The 13,566-nt window shown below is 40.8% G+C and overlaps 1 protein-coding gene across 3 annotated transcripts; it reads right to left on the minus strand.

Moving 5' to 3' along the window:
* Positions 1-3,190: 3,190 nt before the first annotated feature.
* CCNG2 (cyclin G2) lies at positions 3,191-12,056 on the minus strand. 3 transcript variants are annotated; one of them, XM_027058863.2, is made up of 9 exons: positions 11,730-12,052; positions 10,849-10,875; positions 10,626-10,763; positions 9,888-10,025; positions 8,375-8,625; positions 8,107-8,185; positions 7,928-8,026; positions 5,787-5,992; positions 3,191-4,635 (listed from the first exon to the last, which is right to left on the minus strand). In XM_027058863.2, exons 3-9 carry the CDS (start codon positions 10,761-10,763, stop codon positions 4,515-4,517), a joined length of 1,032 nt encoding a protein of 343 aa, XP_026914664.1. In that variant the 5' UTR covers positions 10,849-10,875; positions 11,730-12,052; the 3' UTR covers positions 3,191-4,514. The 3 variants fall into 3 exon arrangements, with proteins under 3 accessions (XP_026914664.1, XP_026914668.1, XP_026914653.1); XM_027058867.2 differs by lacking the exon at positions 10,849-10,875 and having other exon boundaries at positions 10,626-10,801; positions 11,730-12,056; XM_027058852.2 differs by lacking the exon at positions 10,849-10,875 and having other exon boundaries at positions 11,730-12,046.
* Between the last annotated feature and the right edge of the window lie 1,510 nt (positions 12,057-13,566).

Below are 13,566 nucleotides of genomic sequence, written 5' to 3' on the forward strand. Positions count from 1 at the left end.
GTTGGGAATGCAACAAGCAGCCCCTGCCTTCCCAGAGCGGACAGGTAAGGTAAGCAAACAAGGGAGACAGACAAGCAGGGTATTGACTGCTAGGGTAAGGAAAATATAGTTTTATGGAAACATGTAGCACTGAGAAAGAGAGGAAAATGAAGGAGCTCCAGAAAGATTTCTTGGAAGAAAATATCATCATAACCTTTAAAAGTCATATTCTTTGCTGTGCGTTGTTTGGTTTCACCACTAAGTTGCATGAGGGCAGGGACATTGTGTGTTGTGTTTGGTTTTATGTGTAAAGCTCTTATTGTAGTGCCTTGCACATTAATAGGCATTCACATATCGGGAGGAAATGGAATGACTCTGAAGGTGGAAGGTAGGAGTTTGCCAGATGAGGATGACAGGAAAGGTGTTCCAGGCAGATGAAAGAGTATGCATGAAGCCACTGAGGTGAACAGAAGCATAGTGAATAGGAGGAGGTAAAAGGCAATCAGGCTGGAGCACCTGGGTGGCTCAGTCAGTTATGCACCCGACTTTGGCTCAGGTCATGATCTCGCGTTTTGTGGGTTTGAGACCCGCATGGGGCTCTGCACCGACAGTGCAGAGCCTGCTTGGGATTCTCTCTCTTCCTCTCTGCCCCTGTCTCACTCATGCTCTCTCTCACAAATAAACTTAAAGGCAATTAGGCTGGAAAGGTGTACATGGCTGCCATGAGGGATGAAGCTGAGAAGGGAGCAGGGATCAAATCAAGCAGGGTCTTGTAAGCCTTGGTAAGCAGTTTGAACTTGATGCAAAGGAACAATGTGAAGCCATTAAGGATTTTAATCAAAGAAAGGATATAATCAGTGTGGGTTTTTTGAAGTTCATTCTTTATTCTGTTAATACCCTAATAACTCAAATCTATTTTAAAAGGAAAAAATGGAAACTAGAGATACGCATTATTAGACAGAAAAACATAATATCAGCACTCAGAAGTAACCATCAGACAATAAATAACAAGCAGCCTCTCTCAATTAACTCTTGCTGTATATAACAAACCACCCCAAAACCTAGTGGCTTAAAAAAATTCATTGTTTTCATGAGTCTGTGGATTGAGTGGGATGAGCTAGGTGGTTCCTTGGCTCTGTGTGTTGTAGCCGAGGACACCTGTGCAAGTTGCATTCAGCCGGAAGCTTAGCTAACACTAGAACATCCAAGATGACCTCTCATCCTCAAGATGCACCTCTCTCCACCTGGCCTCTCCTCTTTCAGTAATCTAACCCAAGCTTCTCTGCAGCATGGTGGCTGGCCTCCAAGAAGGATAAAAGGGAAGCTGCCAGTCTTCTTAAAGCCTTAGGGTTGGACATACACTGAAATTCTTCCACTGCACTTTGGTAAGCAAAACCAGGCACGAGGCCAGCTGAAATTCAAGGGGAACAGACTCCACCTCTTGATGGGAAAGAGCAGCATGTACGCATAGGGATGGAAAGAATCATTAGCTATTAGGAAACTACCACACAACCTGATTTGCTAAACACAAAAACAGTAAGTTGTTGACCAATTTCTGGTACAAATAATTAGAAACACTTGGTTCAAAAGTGACAAATGCAAAGTACATGGTCTTTGTCCATGTAAGAACCTGGTAAAATGGGTTGCCTAAAAAAAATTAAAAAAAAAAAAATGAGTTGCCTAAATAAGCTAGCAATTTGTATGTGCACAGGGGAAGGTGGGAGGCAAGGGGGATCATCATGTTAGAACTTAGTGTTGAAAGAAAAGGAATTGAAGGGAAAAGTCAAATCTTTGACAAAAAAAAAAAACAAACCACTGGTTAAAATTGTCATGAGTTCTACAACCAATGCCTCTATAGTTGACCTGAATATTAACTGTGACAGGTGATTAAAACATGTTATTTGTTCAATCTCTCTTCCTGAGGGCCAAATGGGTGGAGACCAGGGAACCAGGCAATGATACAGCAGCATGAGGCAGCAGAAGCAATGAAGTATGCATGCCACATCCTAGGAGATGACTAAGATCTTGTAGTGATTCTGCTGTACAGGGTTAAGTACAGGGTTCAACCAAGCCAGTGGCAGAAAAGAGGAGACAGAGTAGTACGAAGAGCTATACAGTATAAATGAAATCATATAAATGGAAACCTCCAGTAAAGAGGTAGGAGGAGATGTGGATATCCCTTAAGTTTCCAACTTGAGTAAATGGAATACCTATTCACCAAGATAAACATACAGGAATAGCAGGTTTGGGAGTATTCAAAAACTTGCAAGTGGGGTGGCCAGTTGTGAAAAAACAAGGTGGGAGCTCAGTAAAGACGGCTAGACCAAACGTACTGAAAGCCAGAAAGGGAACAGATGAAACCATGTGTGCAAATTCACAGTAAGAGCATCTAGTAAGAAAAGCAGTGAAATCCTGAACTGAATAAAGAGGGTTTTGAGATTTAGAAAACCACCAATACCTTTTATGTTTCAACAAATCAAAATCTGAAAGCAGAATATATTGTCTATTACCCAAATTACCTAAGGAGAAGGTCATCCTCAAGCCAAGAGTCACCCCTAGGAGGGTTAGGAAAACATGGCCCTATCTTATCTCCAAGGGAGAAGAGGTATTAGTATTAAATGAAAACCACATTAGTAGATCTGATTTTCTAACCAACTAGAGAAAACAAGTCTGCAAAATTAACTAGACGGGTAACATATGCTCCTACACACACACACACACACACATACACATATGCCATGACTTTCAAAACAAGCCTAAGTCTTGGAAAAAGAGGTCCAAAGAGCCAGAGGCTGGCAGGGTCAGTCATAATAACACCCCTCGTGTTTACTTGCCAAGCAACCTTCTGATTAGAATTTGGCGTGTCTGCAGAAAGAAAACTATCGATCTCCCAACCTGAGTATTCCGGTGTACTTGATACCTGTTGCCTTTCGCTATAAATTAATAGGCATTCAGGTCAATACATCACTCTTTTGTTTCATATAAGTCCACCCCAGAGAGCGGTCAATTCTCAAGTGACAGATTTGCTTTCAGTATCTCCAAGGCTGAGGGCCAAACTGTGATGAAGAAATATTACCTAGAGGACTTCTGGTAACCAGATAGACAGCTTACCTTGGAGGCACTCCAGCCTCACTTCAAGCCTTCCCACTGAAATACAGCAAGCACTTTTTCTTTTTGCCAAAAAAATTAAGATAAGATTGCAGACGAAGAGTATAATTCATTAATCTTTTTATTTTGAGTTGTAATCTATCATTACTTCAAAAAGATTCACTTCAGAAAACATCCAATGGATGTTGACTGACCATTTAAAAAGTCATCAATGTATTATTTAGAATAACAGAATACACAATAAATTATATTTACATGCAATGACTAGACTACCACACACACAAGGTAAAAAAATACAGTATTTTTATGTACATTTTTAAAGATTTACATTTTCATATACAATTTATAAAGTTAAAAAAAATTCTCTGTACAAAATCCCAAGTGTACAGAGTTTGTAAATCCCTATTCTCATGGCTGTACCACCACACAGATATGCTTAAAACTAGAATGCTACAAACACTTAACTTTTTTTTTTTTTTTTACTTCATGTTCAGTCTTGGCACCCATACACTAATACCAATATTTTTAAAACGTGAATTATAAAGGGAATAAAACATAATCATGCAGACTTTTTTTAATATGAAAATGAAATAAAATATGCTACAAAGATCAACATTTATCATTCCAGTTACCTATAGTTCTCTTCAACTTCCTGTACTGCTTTCATATAGATGCATGCATAACTAATAGATTATGGATTGTTTTAATAACATTAAAATAATACTATAGTCTGACAATACTTAGGCATTAGAAATGCAACTATCTAACAACCCTAGCCTGCCAATGATTTCTGCTTTAGCAGAAACCTCAATTAACACATTATATACTAAAATTCACGGAAATGTCACTATTATAATTCCTAAGTTTATAGAGTCTGCATCAGAGAGTAAGTGATCATTTAGAAAACAAAGCAACAAAAAAAGTTGTCTGACATTTAAGAGCATATTCTCTGTTCTGAGAATGGAAAGTAGGGGAGATCTATGATAAACCATTAAAGGATTATCCAATGTCCCTGCTGAGGAAGCACTTTTATGCTCCCAATCTGTTTAAAGAAAGACACGTGAAGGCTTTATAAAAAGTTTAAGATAAGCTACACTATTCATCTTTAAAAATCTTCTTGAAAAGTAATAAATTGAAGGTATCAGCACCTTCCCTCCTTCCCCAAGTAGCTAAAGATCAATGAGAAAAATAAAGTGCCAATGTGTAAAACATTGTTAATTGTTTACGAGGCACTAACCCATTGGATGGCTTAGGATTAAATATGAAAATAGGCCAGATCTGATCTGAATAATAAATAGAAGGTAGGTATTCTAGTCTATGCGATTCCTGCCTAGATGGGGGATGGACCAGAAAACTACCTACTCCCCCATTTATTGCTTTGAAACCTGTATACGCACTTTAAATTCTGACACAGAACAATTACATTTCTAAGATGGAAAGCACAATGTCTGTGCCACTTTGAAGTTGAAAAAGAAAGTGCACTCTTGATCGCTGGAAGGGGAGCTGCTGAGACTCTCTTCACAACTCATATCTTCACAAGAGTCCTCACTAAAGGGAGAACAAGACACAAGAAGATTCCATTATTTAGAAAATACTTAAAGGTTTTACAGGCCAAATGAAACTGCTAAATGGGTATCTTTAGTCTCAGGGATTCTGTATCAAAATTTAAACTTTATAGAGACAACATTTAACTTATAAGGACTTCCTAAAATGAATTGTAATCTATTGTAATCTTAGAAAATACAGATTCTAAGAGATTTAGATAAATTACCATCTGCCAAACTATTATTCTTGTACCAATTAATACATATTAGCAACTAACTACAATTCTAACCACTTTAAATCCAATAAATGGAGACTAAGGACAACATATCTTCAATCACATGGTTTTGATATCTTTCTTGCATTAACAATTGTATCCCTATTACTCTCAAATATCAAACCAAGAAACCAGTAAACTGTGAAAATAAAACTCGTTATTTCTAGATGGTAAAACAATCAAATTTAATAAAAGTATTCATTTCATGAACGAAAATGAACTCTGAGCAAGACAATGGCATCTGACAAAACCGTAAAAATATCTACATAAGTCTGCCACATTAGTGGCGGTGGTTCCCTCTCTTTTCTGATCATTTAACCCACAGCACCATATTAGGAATCCATACTAACCCTGAAAAGCTGGTAAAGCCATTTCAGGTTTTGTTTGTTCTTAAACTAGATTTCAGAGAGCAAGGGAGATGTGAAACAACCAGTTTTCAAAAAGGGAGGCAATGAAACAAGTCATACTGAGAAAGACAAATACTGTATGATCTCACTTCAGTGTGGAATCTAAGAATGAAAAAAACAAAAACCAGAACTCATAGATGCAGAGAACATATTGGTGGTTGACAGAGGGAGGGATAAAATAGACGAAAGTGGTCAAAAGGTACAAACTTCCAGTTACAAGTCCTGGAGATGGAATACAGAGCATCATCTTTTGCTTTTTTTAATAACGAAAAAAAAAGGGAGGGGGGAAGTTGGGAGCATATCACTAAATCCTCACCTATTTTAATAAAACTACCTCTAGCTAATTTTCTCAGCTGAAGAGATGATGCTATTGGCTTTCTCTAATACTGTGTAGTATTGCCAGGTTCCATTTTGAGTGTAAAATCAGTGTTACTTACTCTGAGGAGGTCTAATTTGTCAAGGAACCTGCTTACCTTTCACTTTCATCAAAACAACCCCCCTCTGGTATTGTTGGCAGCTCAGGAACACTATAGTAGCTGTTGTGGAGGTTCTGGGCTGTGCGCCTTGAAACAATCCAAACCAATTTCTTAAGATCTGGTTTGCAACATTCAGGAGAAGAATATTCAGCTAAGCATTTAGAAACCAACTCCCTCCAGTAAATGAACTCGGTGTCATTAACCTGGAAAAAAATATTTTAACGAAGAAGTTAAATGCCTCAGAATCACCTGTGATGCTTAAAATATACCGATGCCTGGCTCCCACCACCAGATATTCTTATTTGATATGGGATGTGAGCTGGACATCAAGATTTTTTAAAGCTCCACAAGTGATTCGATGAGCAGTCAAAATTTGGTAACTGCTGATTTAAGGGAGGAGCATCACAGATACAAACAATTTACACAGAACCTAATAAAATGCTTTGCCTATTTTAAGAAAATACACTTACCTAAAAACATTAGGTCTGCTAATCAGCCAATTATTAAGTATATCCTTTAATAGCCTCAATGAAAGGAATGTAACATGATTTAGGTTTCCGTGACATAGCACTGTTTGGATTGCTAAAGACACCAGATATATGCTAATGGGGAAGTTAGCAATATGACAGAAGAGGAATTTCCCCAAAAGGGCATAGCCTCTCCACCACTGGGAAATGCCCCAATTTATTAATGAGTCAATTTTCACTTAAGATATTTCCAGATAACGTTATTATAAAAGGTTTGGATTAAAACTAGTAAGTTCATTATTTAAATGAAAGCTAGAATTCATCTGCTAAAAACAAAACACTTCACAAATACTTTTGCCACAAACAGAAGATAATTTTATATCATCGTGGTCTCCATTTCCACCTAATCCAGCTACATCTTAACCCCTTTGCAATCTGGCTTCTACCACTAGCTTCTCTTTCTACTGACATCTCCACTAGGTACAGAATAGCCTCCTTCAATTCTTTTTATACTGGGCATCTCATCTAAATTCAATATTCCTGACCACCTCCTCGTAGGTAACTTTTTTCCAACCTGACGGCGCACTTACTTGTCTCATGTACCCTCCTTCACTGGACTCTTAAGGGGAAAACCACGAACACTGAAAACCCAGAGTTTCAACTGACCCCTAAACAAAGAACTCCCACAAGTTTCTTCTGGTTTCTATTATTATTTCTTCATGAGAAATTTCATATTTCAATCTCCAACTACAATTTACCTTCTGAGTTTTTATTCCAGGCTGCCAAATATCTGCTAAATATCTACCTACCTGAAAGATATACAAATACCTAAAATCATAATTTGATCACAAATTAGTGTCTCTCAAGCTTCCTTCAATGGGGTCAACATTCTCCCCATCATTAGGTTCAAATCTTGGTCATTCATGACTCCTTGTCTCATTTCCATGCTTGGCTTCCAAAATCACTATTTGAGTTGGATCTCCTTACTCCTGGCTTCTGACTATCACCTAGACATTCCAACTATAAGCCAACCTTAAAATGATTCCCAAACTCTTCTAGTCCACCAACCTTCTAGCCACAAGCCTCTGCTACCCAAACTTTCATTGTCTAAGATTTTTTTGGTCCAATGAGACTCCCAGTCATAGTGCCTCTCACAGTCTGCCCTGCCTCTGTGCTAACAGAACCCTGAGGCACTCCTTTCAGTACTAACACCCTTTACTGAAAACTTATTGAGCTGGCTTAAAGAGGTTTAAAAAGAAAAACATTGTTGAAGTTATTTTGGTAATGCTACTAATGGGATAATGATTCAGCCCTACAGATGTAACGGGCTGCCATTAGTATATTTACTAAGTCTATTTCCTAGTATGTATTTTTGAATAATCTGCATGTTGCACTGCAGAACACTGTTATCAATAAGTGAGAATACCAGAGAAGATACAACATTTGAACATAGAAAGAAGCTAGGGTAAGTGATCAGGTTCCCTTCCAGTTTAATACTGTCTGGGTCAGAGCTGCATTTTGAGAACATCAACACATGAGGTACAAAACAAAAGTGGAAAAGGTAAAAGGCCCATAAGGTTATTATTTAATGTTTAAATCACCACAGGGGTAAAAAACTGATAAATTAGGTAACAAGTCTGCTTTAAAGAATAAGAACTGAAGATCAATTACCTTGGAATGTTTTTTAACAAGCAGAAGAATTTCCAGTAATTCAATGGATTTCAAAGTTTCTACTTCCAAATTGAGAAGGCACAAAGCTAACACAGATGGCTATTAAAAAAAAAAAAATATTTTTTAAAAAAATTAAAAACAGAAACAGCGAGACCTATGTAAGCAAGAAATCAACTTACTTTTGCTTTTGAAAAGGTAAGTCGGCAGTTGCAAGCTTTCAGTTGAGCTTCTAGTTTATCTAGACTCAGTATTTCTTTCCTATACAATGAAAAGGTAGGACAAAATATTTACTTATTAAACTTCCAAAGACTTAAATGATTCTAAAAACTTGCTGTTGAAAATCCAAGTTGAAAGTTTAGAAAAGTAAAAATATAAACTTCACTGGCATTACAACTGTTAGCTACAGGAACGCTAAAGCACAAAATTTTTACTTTTAATCCCACTGACCTTTCTGATGTATGACACAGTACGATAGTATGGTATAAGTGCAAAAAGTTTAAGGCAGTAGTAGCTTCCAATTCATAGTGCAATTTTTCTGAAATAATTTTTTCCATCCGTTTTATGTCAGAAGCAGTACATTTACATTGACTGATCCGGATTACGTCATGAGTGGATGGAATATTGCATTCTTCTTCAACTATTCTAGCAGCCAGCAAAAAACAACAGACTCCAATGCAAGACAAATGTTTAGGTTTCACCTGAAAAGCAAAGAACAAAAAGCTTCTTCTAACAACTGTCACTCTGATTCAGTAAAGCCGACACTTAATATGATGATGTCCCTAACTCTTAAGACAGAACACAATCTGTTACCAATACTTTACCCTTATTCACAATTATAATTAATCATTTTTACATTTTAAACTGACTTAACTTCCTCTTTTTTAAAAGGCATTTTAAGCATTTAAATTAAGTAATTTAAATGCAAATTTAACAGCTAGGTTTCTAACACTGAATTATACCTTGTATTTCAAACATGAAATTCCTAATAGTGCAATCTCCCCCAAAATAAATTAAGCCTTTCAACTCCAAGAAAATATATACTTCTTTGAATATAAAAATAATACGTGTAACTTATTTTTTTATCTTCTTCTCTACTTATCTTTAAATATCATCCTACATTTCAGTGCAAATTTGCCCAAGAGAAATATTGCATCAGTTGTGCAGAACAGAGCATATGTAAAAGCTGCCATGGACAGATGGCTGCCCTTTTCTTTTCAGTGCCCTGAAAACTGACCCAGCAGCTGACAGCAATCCTATTGGCAGAAGAATTGCCACATTTTTCCAACAGTAGCTGGTTAATAAGACTATGGTTCCCCGCTTTGAAAAGACTTCTCACAGGGAAGGCAGTAGGTCACCTTTAACATACTGCTACACTTGAATTTATGTTTCAGTATTAAAAATACCTAAGCTCCAACAGAAAATGTGATGAAAGATGAAAATGTGAAAACCTTATTTTGAGAATTGTATACGTATATAGGGAATACCTAAAAACAGTGTTCTTCATTTTATCACGTCTGCAAAGAGAAGGCATAGAAGAGGTACAGCAAAACCAAACTTAAAATCCAACACAGTTAATTCTGTAATCTCTTAACCTGGCACTAAAGATCACAATTCCAATTAAAAATGTTTATGCACAGTGACATAATTACATTCACTTGTCAAACATTTATCGAACCTCTGTATCCTAGGCACTGTGCTGTGCACCATGTTTAGAAATATAAAGATATAGGGACGCCTGGGTGGCTCAGTCGGTTAAGCGTCCGACTCTTGATTTTGGCTTAGCTCATGATCTCATGGGTTCCTGAGTTCAGAGCCCTGCACTGGGCTCCATGCTGACAGTATGGAGCATGTTTGGGATTCTGTCTCTCTCCCCTCTCTGCTCTTTCCCTGCTCGTTCTCGTTCTCTCTCTCTCTCAAAAACAAAACAAAACACACACACACACACACACTAGTTAAATACCTTCATAAGAGCCAAGAATCTGTCCAAAATATTGACAGCCAGGACAAAAGTTTCAGTGCAAGATCCAAAAAAGTTTGTTAAACTCCTTAAATCTTCTACTTTGGCATTTCTCAATCTTGGACACAAAGTGTTATCATCCTGAAATAAAAACCAAGAGCCAAAGTTATGACTTTCTTAGAACTAGATAAATACACACAATTAGATTCAAATAGAGTAATTTTTTCCCTTAACCTTTAAGAATATAGGGGGAAAGAGTGGAATCATTTAATGCTACAAACCTTTTCAGGTACAAAATATGTATACCTATCACTGCTTTTTTAAAATCTACATTACAGAAGAGCTTCAGAAAACTGTTGTCACTTCCAGGGGTTATAGCAAATATAACTCCCTTGTAATGGAGATAGTTAGATTTTTGTTTTTTCTAATAAAGAAAAGGCCCTACTATGAAGTATTTCACGGGCAAAGGCTATTTCCACAACGGAACTACTCAATTCCGACGTTAAGAGTCTCCCCCCCCACCCCAGAAGCTGCAGGTTGGAGGTACTACATTTGAAGAAACACTTCTCGAGGGTTAGTATCACTCTCGTGCATAAGATTGTAAGATTTATCTTAGTACTCTAGAAAGACAAAATTTTATCTTAAGAAACTTTGCAGCCTTTAATCTTGATTCAACTTAAAAGTTATCCTTTTCCAAGCCCTATCAGCTGCTTGAGCAAGACATCTTTTCTGGGAGCTTACCTCCGGTGTAGCCTCGATCAAGCTCAGCCCTTTTTCTCGAGGTTGGAATCTCTGTTCCTGTTCTAAATAGAGGTTCAACAATCCGAAGAGCTGGACCCCTTCACGACCCGCCAAATACTCTGCCCCTAAATCCTTCATCTGCAGCAAAGACACCACGCACAGTTAGAGTAGGTATCCTGGGGAGGGGGTGGGGAGTGGGCAAAAAAAGAGCTGGGGTCAATACCTCAAGCTAGAGACGCCCCAGCACACCCTAGGTAGGAGCGGATGAGGGGATCAGTCACGTCCTCCAGAACCCCGGCGCAATCCTCCCCCACCGCCAGGGAGGTGTGGCAGGAGGAGGGGCCGCGCTGTCGTCCGCCGGCCAGCGCTGGGTCAGACCGGCCAGCCCCAGCCTCCCCGAGGTTTCACAAACCGGAAACTGCCCTGGGGCGGCAGTGTCCGTCCGCCCTACCTGAAGCCGTGGGGGGGAGTGGCTTCTGCCGGCGGAAAGCACCCGGGGCACCTAAGGCAGCGGGTCTTGAGAGTGGGCGCTTTACACAATAAGGGGGAGGGGAAAGAAAGTCTCGCGACTGAACAAAGAACCGGAGGGAGGAGACTCCCGAGCCCCGCCTCTCCCGGGGAGCCCAGCTCCTGAAGCCCCTCTCGCTGGAGTTCAGCCCCCAAGCCTTCTCATCCGCTTCGGCAGCGCCTGTCCCCGCTCCACCCGAGTGGCAAGATCCCGATCCGAGAGAGCGGTGGGGTGGCGTGGCCCACCCAGTCGGGGGACAGAAGTCCAGCCCACCCCATGCCTGGACATCACCCGTCCATCCACTGATCCCAGGTTCCTCAACCGTGCTGAGCCCTGGGGCTGTCAATCCAGGAAGCACCACCCCAGCGAGCCCCAGTGACAAAATGGGGGTGGGTTGCAACTAAAGAATTGTCTTCAGCCTCCTCGACTCACCACTCCTTCTTCCAACATCTTTCCGTCTCCAGTGCTCACTCCCCCGGAGCAGGGCTGAGGGCAGGACCGGAGTCGCTCCGGGGCCGATTGGGTACTCCCACATCCCCCTACCACGTCCCAACCACAAACAAAGAAACCCCGCGAGCCCGGGCGAGCCCACTCACCGTGCCGGAGAGGAGCCTCCACCGGCCCGCGGAGTCACGGTCCGGTGAGGACTGGGCACGGCGGGGGCGTCCGAACCTGTCTCCGGAGGTCGGGGACCCGCCGCCTCAGCGGTGCCCCCGGACCGGCATCGGACCCTTCCCCCCCCACTGCCACCTCCGCCTCGGCCTCACAGCCGGAGCTTCATCCCGCTCCCCGTGCGCCCACCCTCCGGCTGGGGCGCAGTGCCGACCCTTCTAACCCTGGCCCTTTGCGGGCACCGCCGCCTCCACAGCGGAGGCCGAACCAAACCCCTTGTTTTTGTTTTGAGTTTTCGACGCCCCCAAGGGGGAGGGGCACGTGACTCCCCGCGGAGGGATCCGCGGCTACCGCAAAAGACTTTGAAAAAGAGTCCCACCCCATACTGCTGTCCCCAGCCGGATTTGTGCCCTCTTCAGCTCGGTTTTGCTTTGCCGAGCCATCCCTCCCTCTCGGTCCCTGGGCGGAGGGTTGAATCTGGGCGTCGGCTTTCCGCGATTGATCCGGAGAGGGGAAAGACAGGGAGTGATAGGCTTGAGAGGCGGAAGGAGACGGTTTCTGGTCGCATTGCACCTTTTAAAGGTCCCCATTTGTTTTGTTTTCGCTGTTTTGAAAAGTCCGCCCAAAGCAGCCAGCTCTCCGATTGGATACTGGTACAGAGATCAGAATGCTGAGCATCTGATGCACTCTAGAATCCGGATTGGCTAACTGATTAGCCTTTGAGTCCTCTGATTGGCTTTCGTCTTATCCGGAGCCTCTATCTTCCTTGGGGCCTTAGCAACTCTGGGGTCTGGATTGCGCATGCCTGATGGCTCCGGAGGAATTTATAGACCTTACCCGGGGGTCTAGTCCCTCCCAACCCCACCTCCACTCGTCTTGGGGGTATGCCACTCTACGCTCTTACCTTAGAAGAGCTGTAACAGCTAGAAAACATTTATTTGTTCTGCGGGTCCACTTTACGGTAATAGTCAATCAAGTTATTATAAAATTTTGGGGGTGTTTACTGGAATATTTACAAGTAAAATGCTATCTCGTGTTCGCTTTGAAGTTTTTCCTACCAAGAGGAAAACAATGGAGATGATAAGTGAAACGAAATTGGGAAAACGTTAAGAGGTGATGAAGCTGGGAGATGGGTACAAGAGTGTTGGTTATAAGTATTCTTTTTACTTTGACGTGCCTTCAGATTTTTCCATGTACAAGAGGGGACTTAAAAAAACAACTTAATCTGTGTATGTGGATAAGGGCACATAAACTTTTAATCATTATATATCATGCCTCCAGAGGTTGTCATTGTGCTGTTGTTTTAATGAAGACTCCCAGAGGCTTCTTGGTCTCAGACACCCATAAATTATAACTTATTGTCCATTATAATTAACGTTATTAACAGGCCACACCTCTTATGAAGCAGAGCAAAAAGGCAAAACAAAGGGTGCCTTAGGCCAGAGAAACAAACCTGCACACAGAATGTCTTTGAGAGGTGTAAGAGACTCCCTTCTAACATTTATACTTTCTTCACTTTCTCTGTCAATTCCCAGCCACAGTCAGCCAAATACACAAATCAGTAAATAGTAGGTTCTTGAGTTCTCATCTAAGAAATCAGCCCTGAGGAACAGATTCTCTTTTCTGTTCATCTGCATGTTTTCTGTGAATTGTTTTATTACTTGTAGAATATGAGAAATCATACAACACTGCTTTAGAAGCAGATTTCTCTTCTTTTCAGAGCAGCTAAGGAAGTTTAGAAATAGATCCCTATGCATATTAGAGGGGACTAGACACGAGAGTCTCCAGCACAAGAGCAACTGAGTGGAAGGGAAACTCAAA

Source organism: Acinonyx jubatus, chromosome B1, assembly GCF_027475565.1.
Source record: "Acinonyx jubatus isolate Ajub_Pintada_27869175 chromosome B1, VMU_Ajub_asm_v1.0, whole genome shotgun sequence".
NCBI lineage: Eukaryota > Metazoa > Chordata > Mammalia > Carnivora > Felidae > Acinonyx > Acinonyx jubatus.

Coding starts and splice junctions, on each gene's coding strand:
- CCNG2 (XM_027058867.2), bottom strand. CDS start 10,763: ATGAAGGATTTAGGGGCAGAGTATTTGGCGGGTCGTGAAGGGGTCCAG. Junction 10,026..10,625: donor TGATCGAGGCTACACCGGAG/GTAAGCTCCCAG, acceptor TTTTTATTTCAG/GATGATAACACTTTGTGTCC. Junction 8,626..9,887: donor GATTCTTGGCTCTTATGAAG/GTATTTAACTAG, acceptor TTTGCTTTTCAG/GTGAAACCTAAACATTTGTC.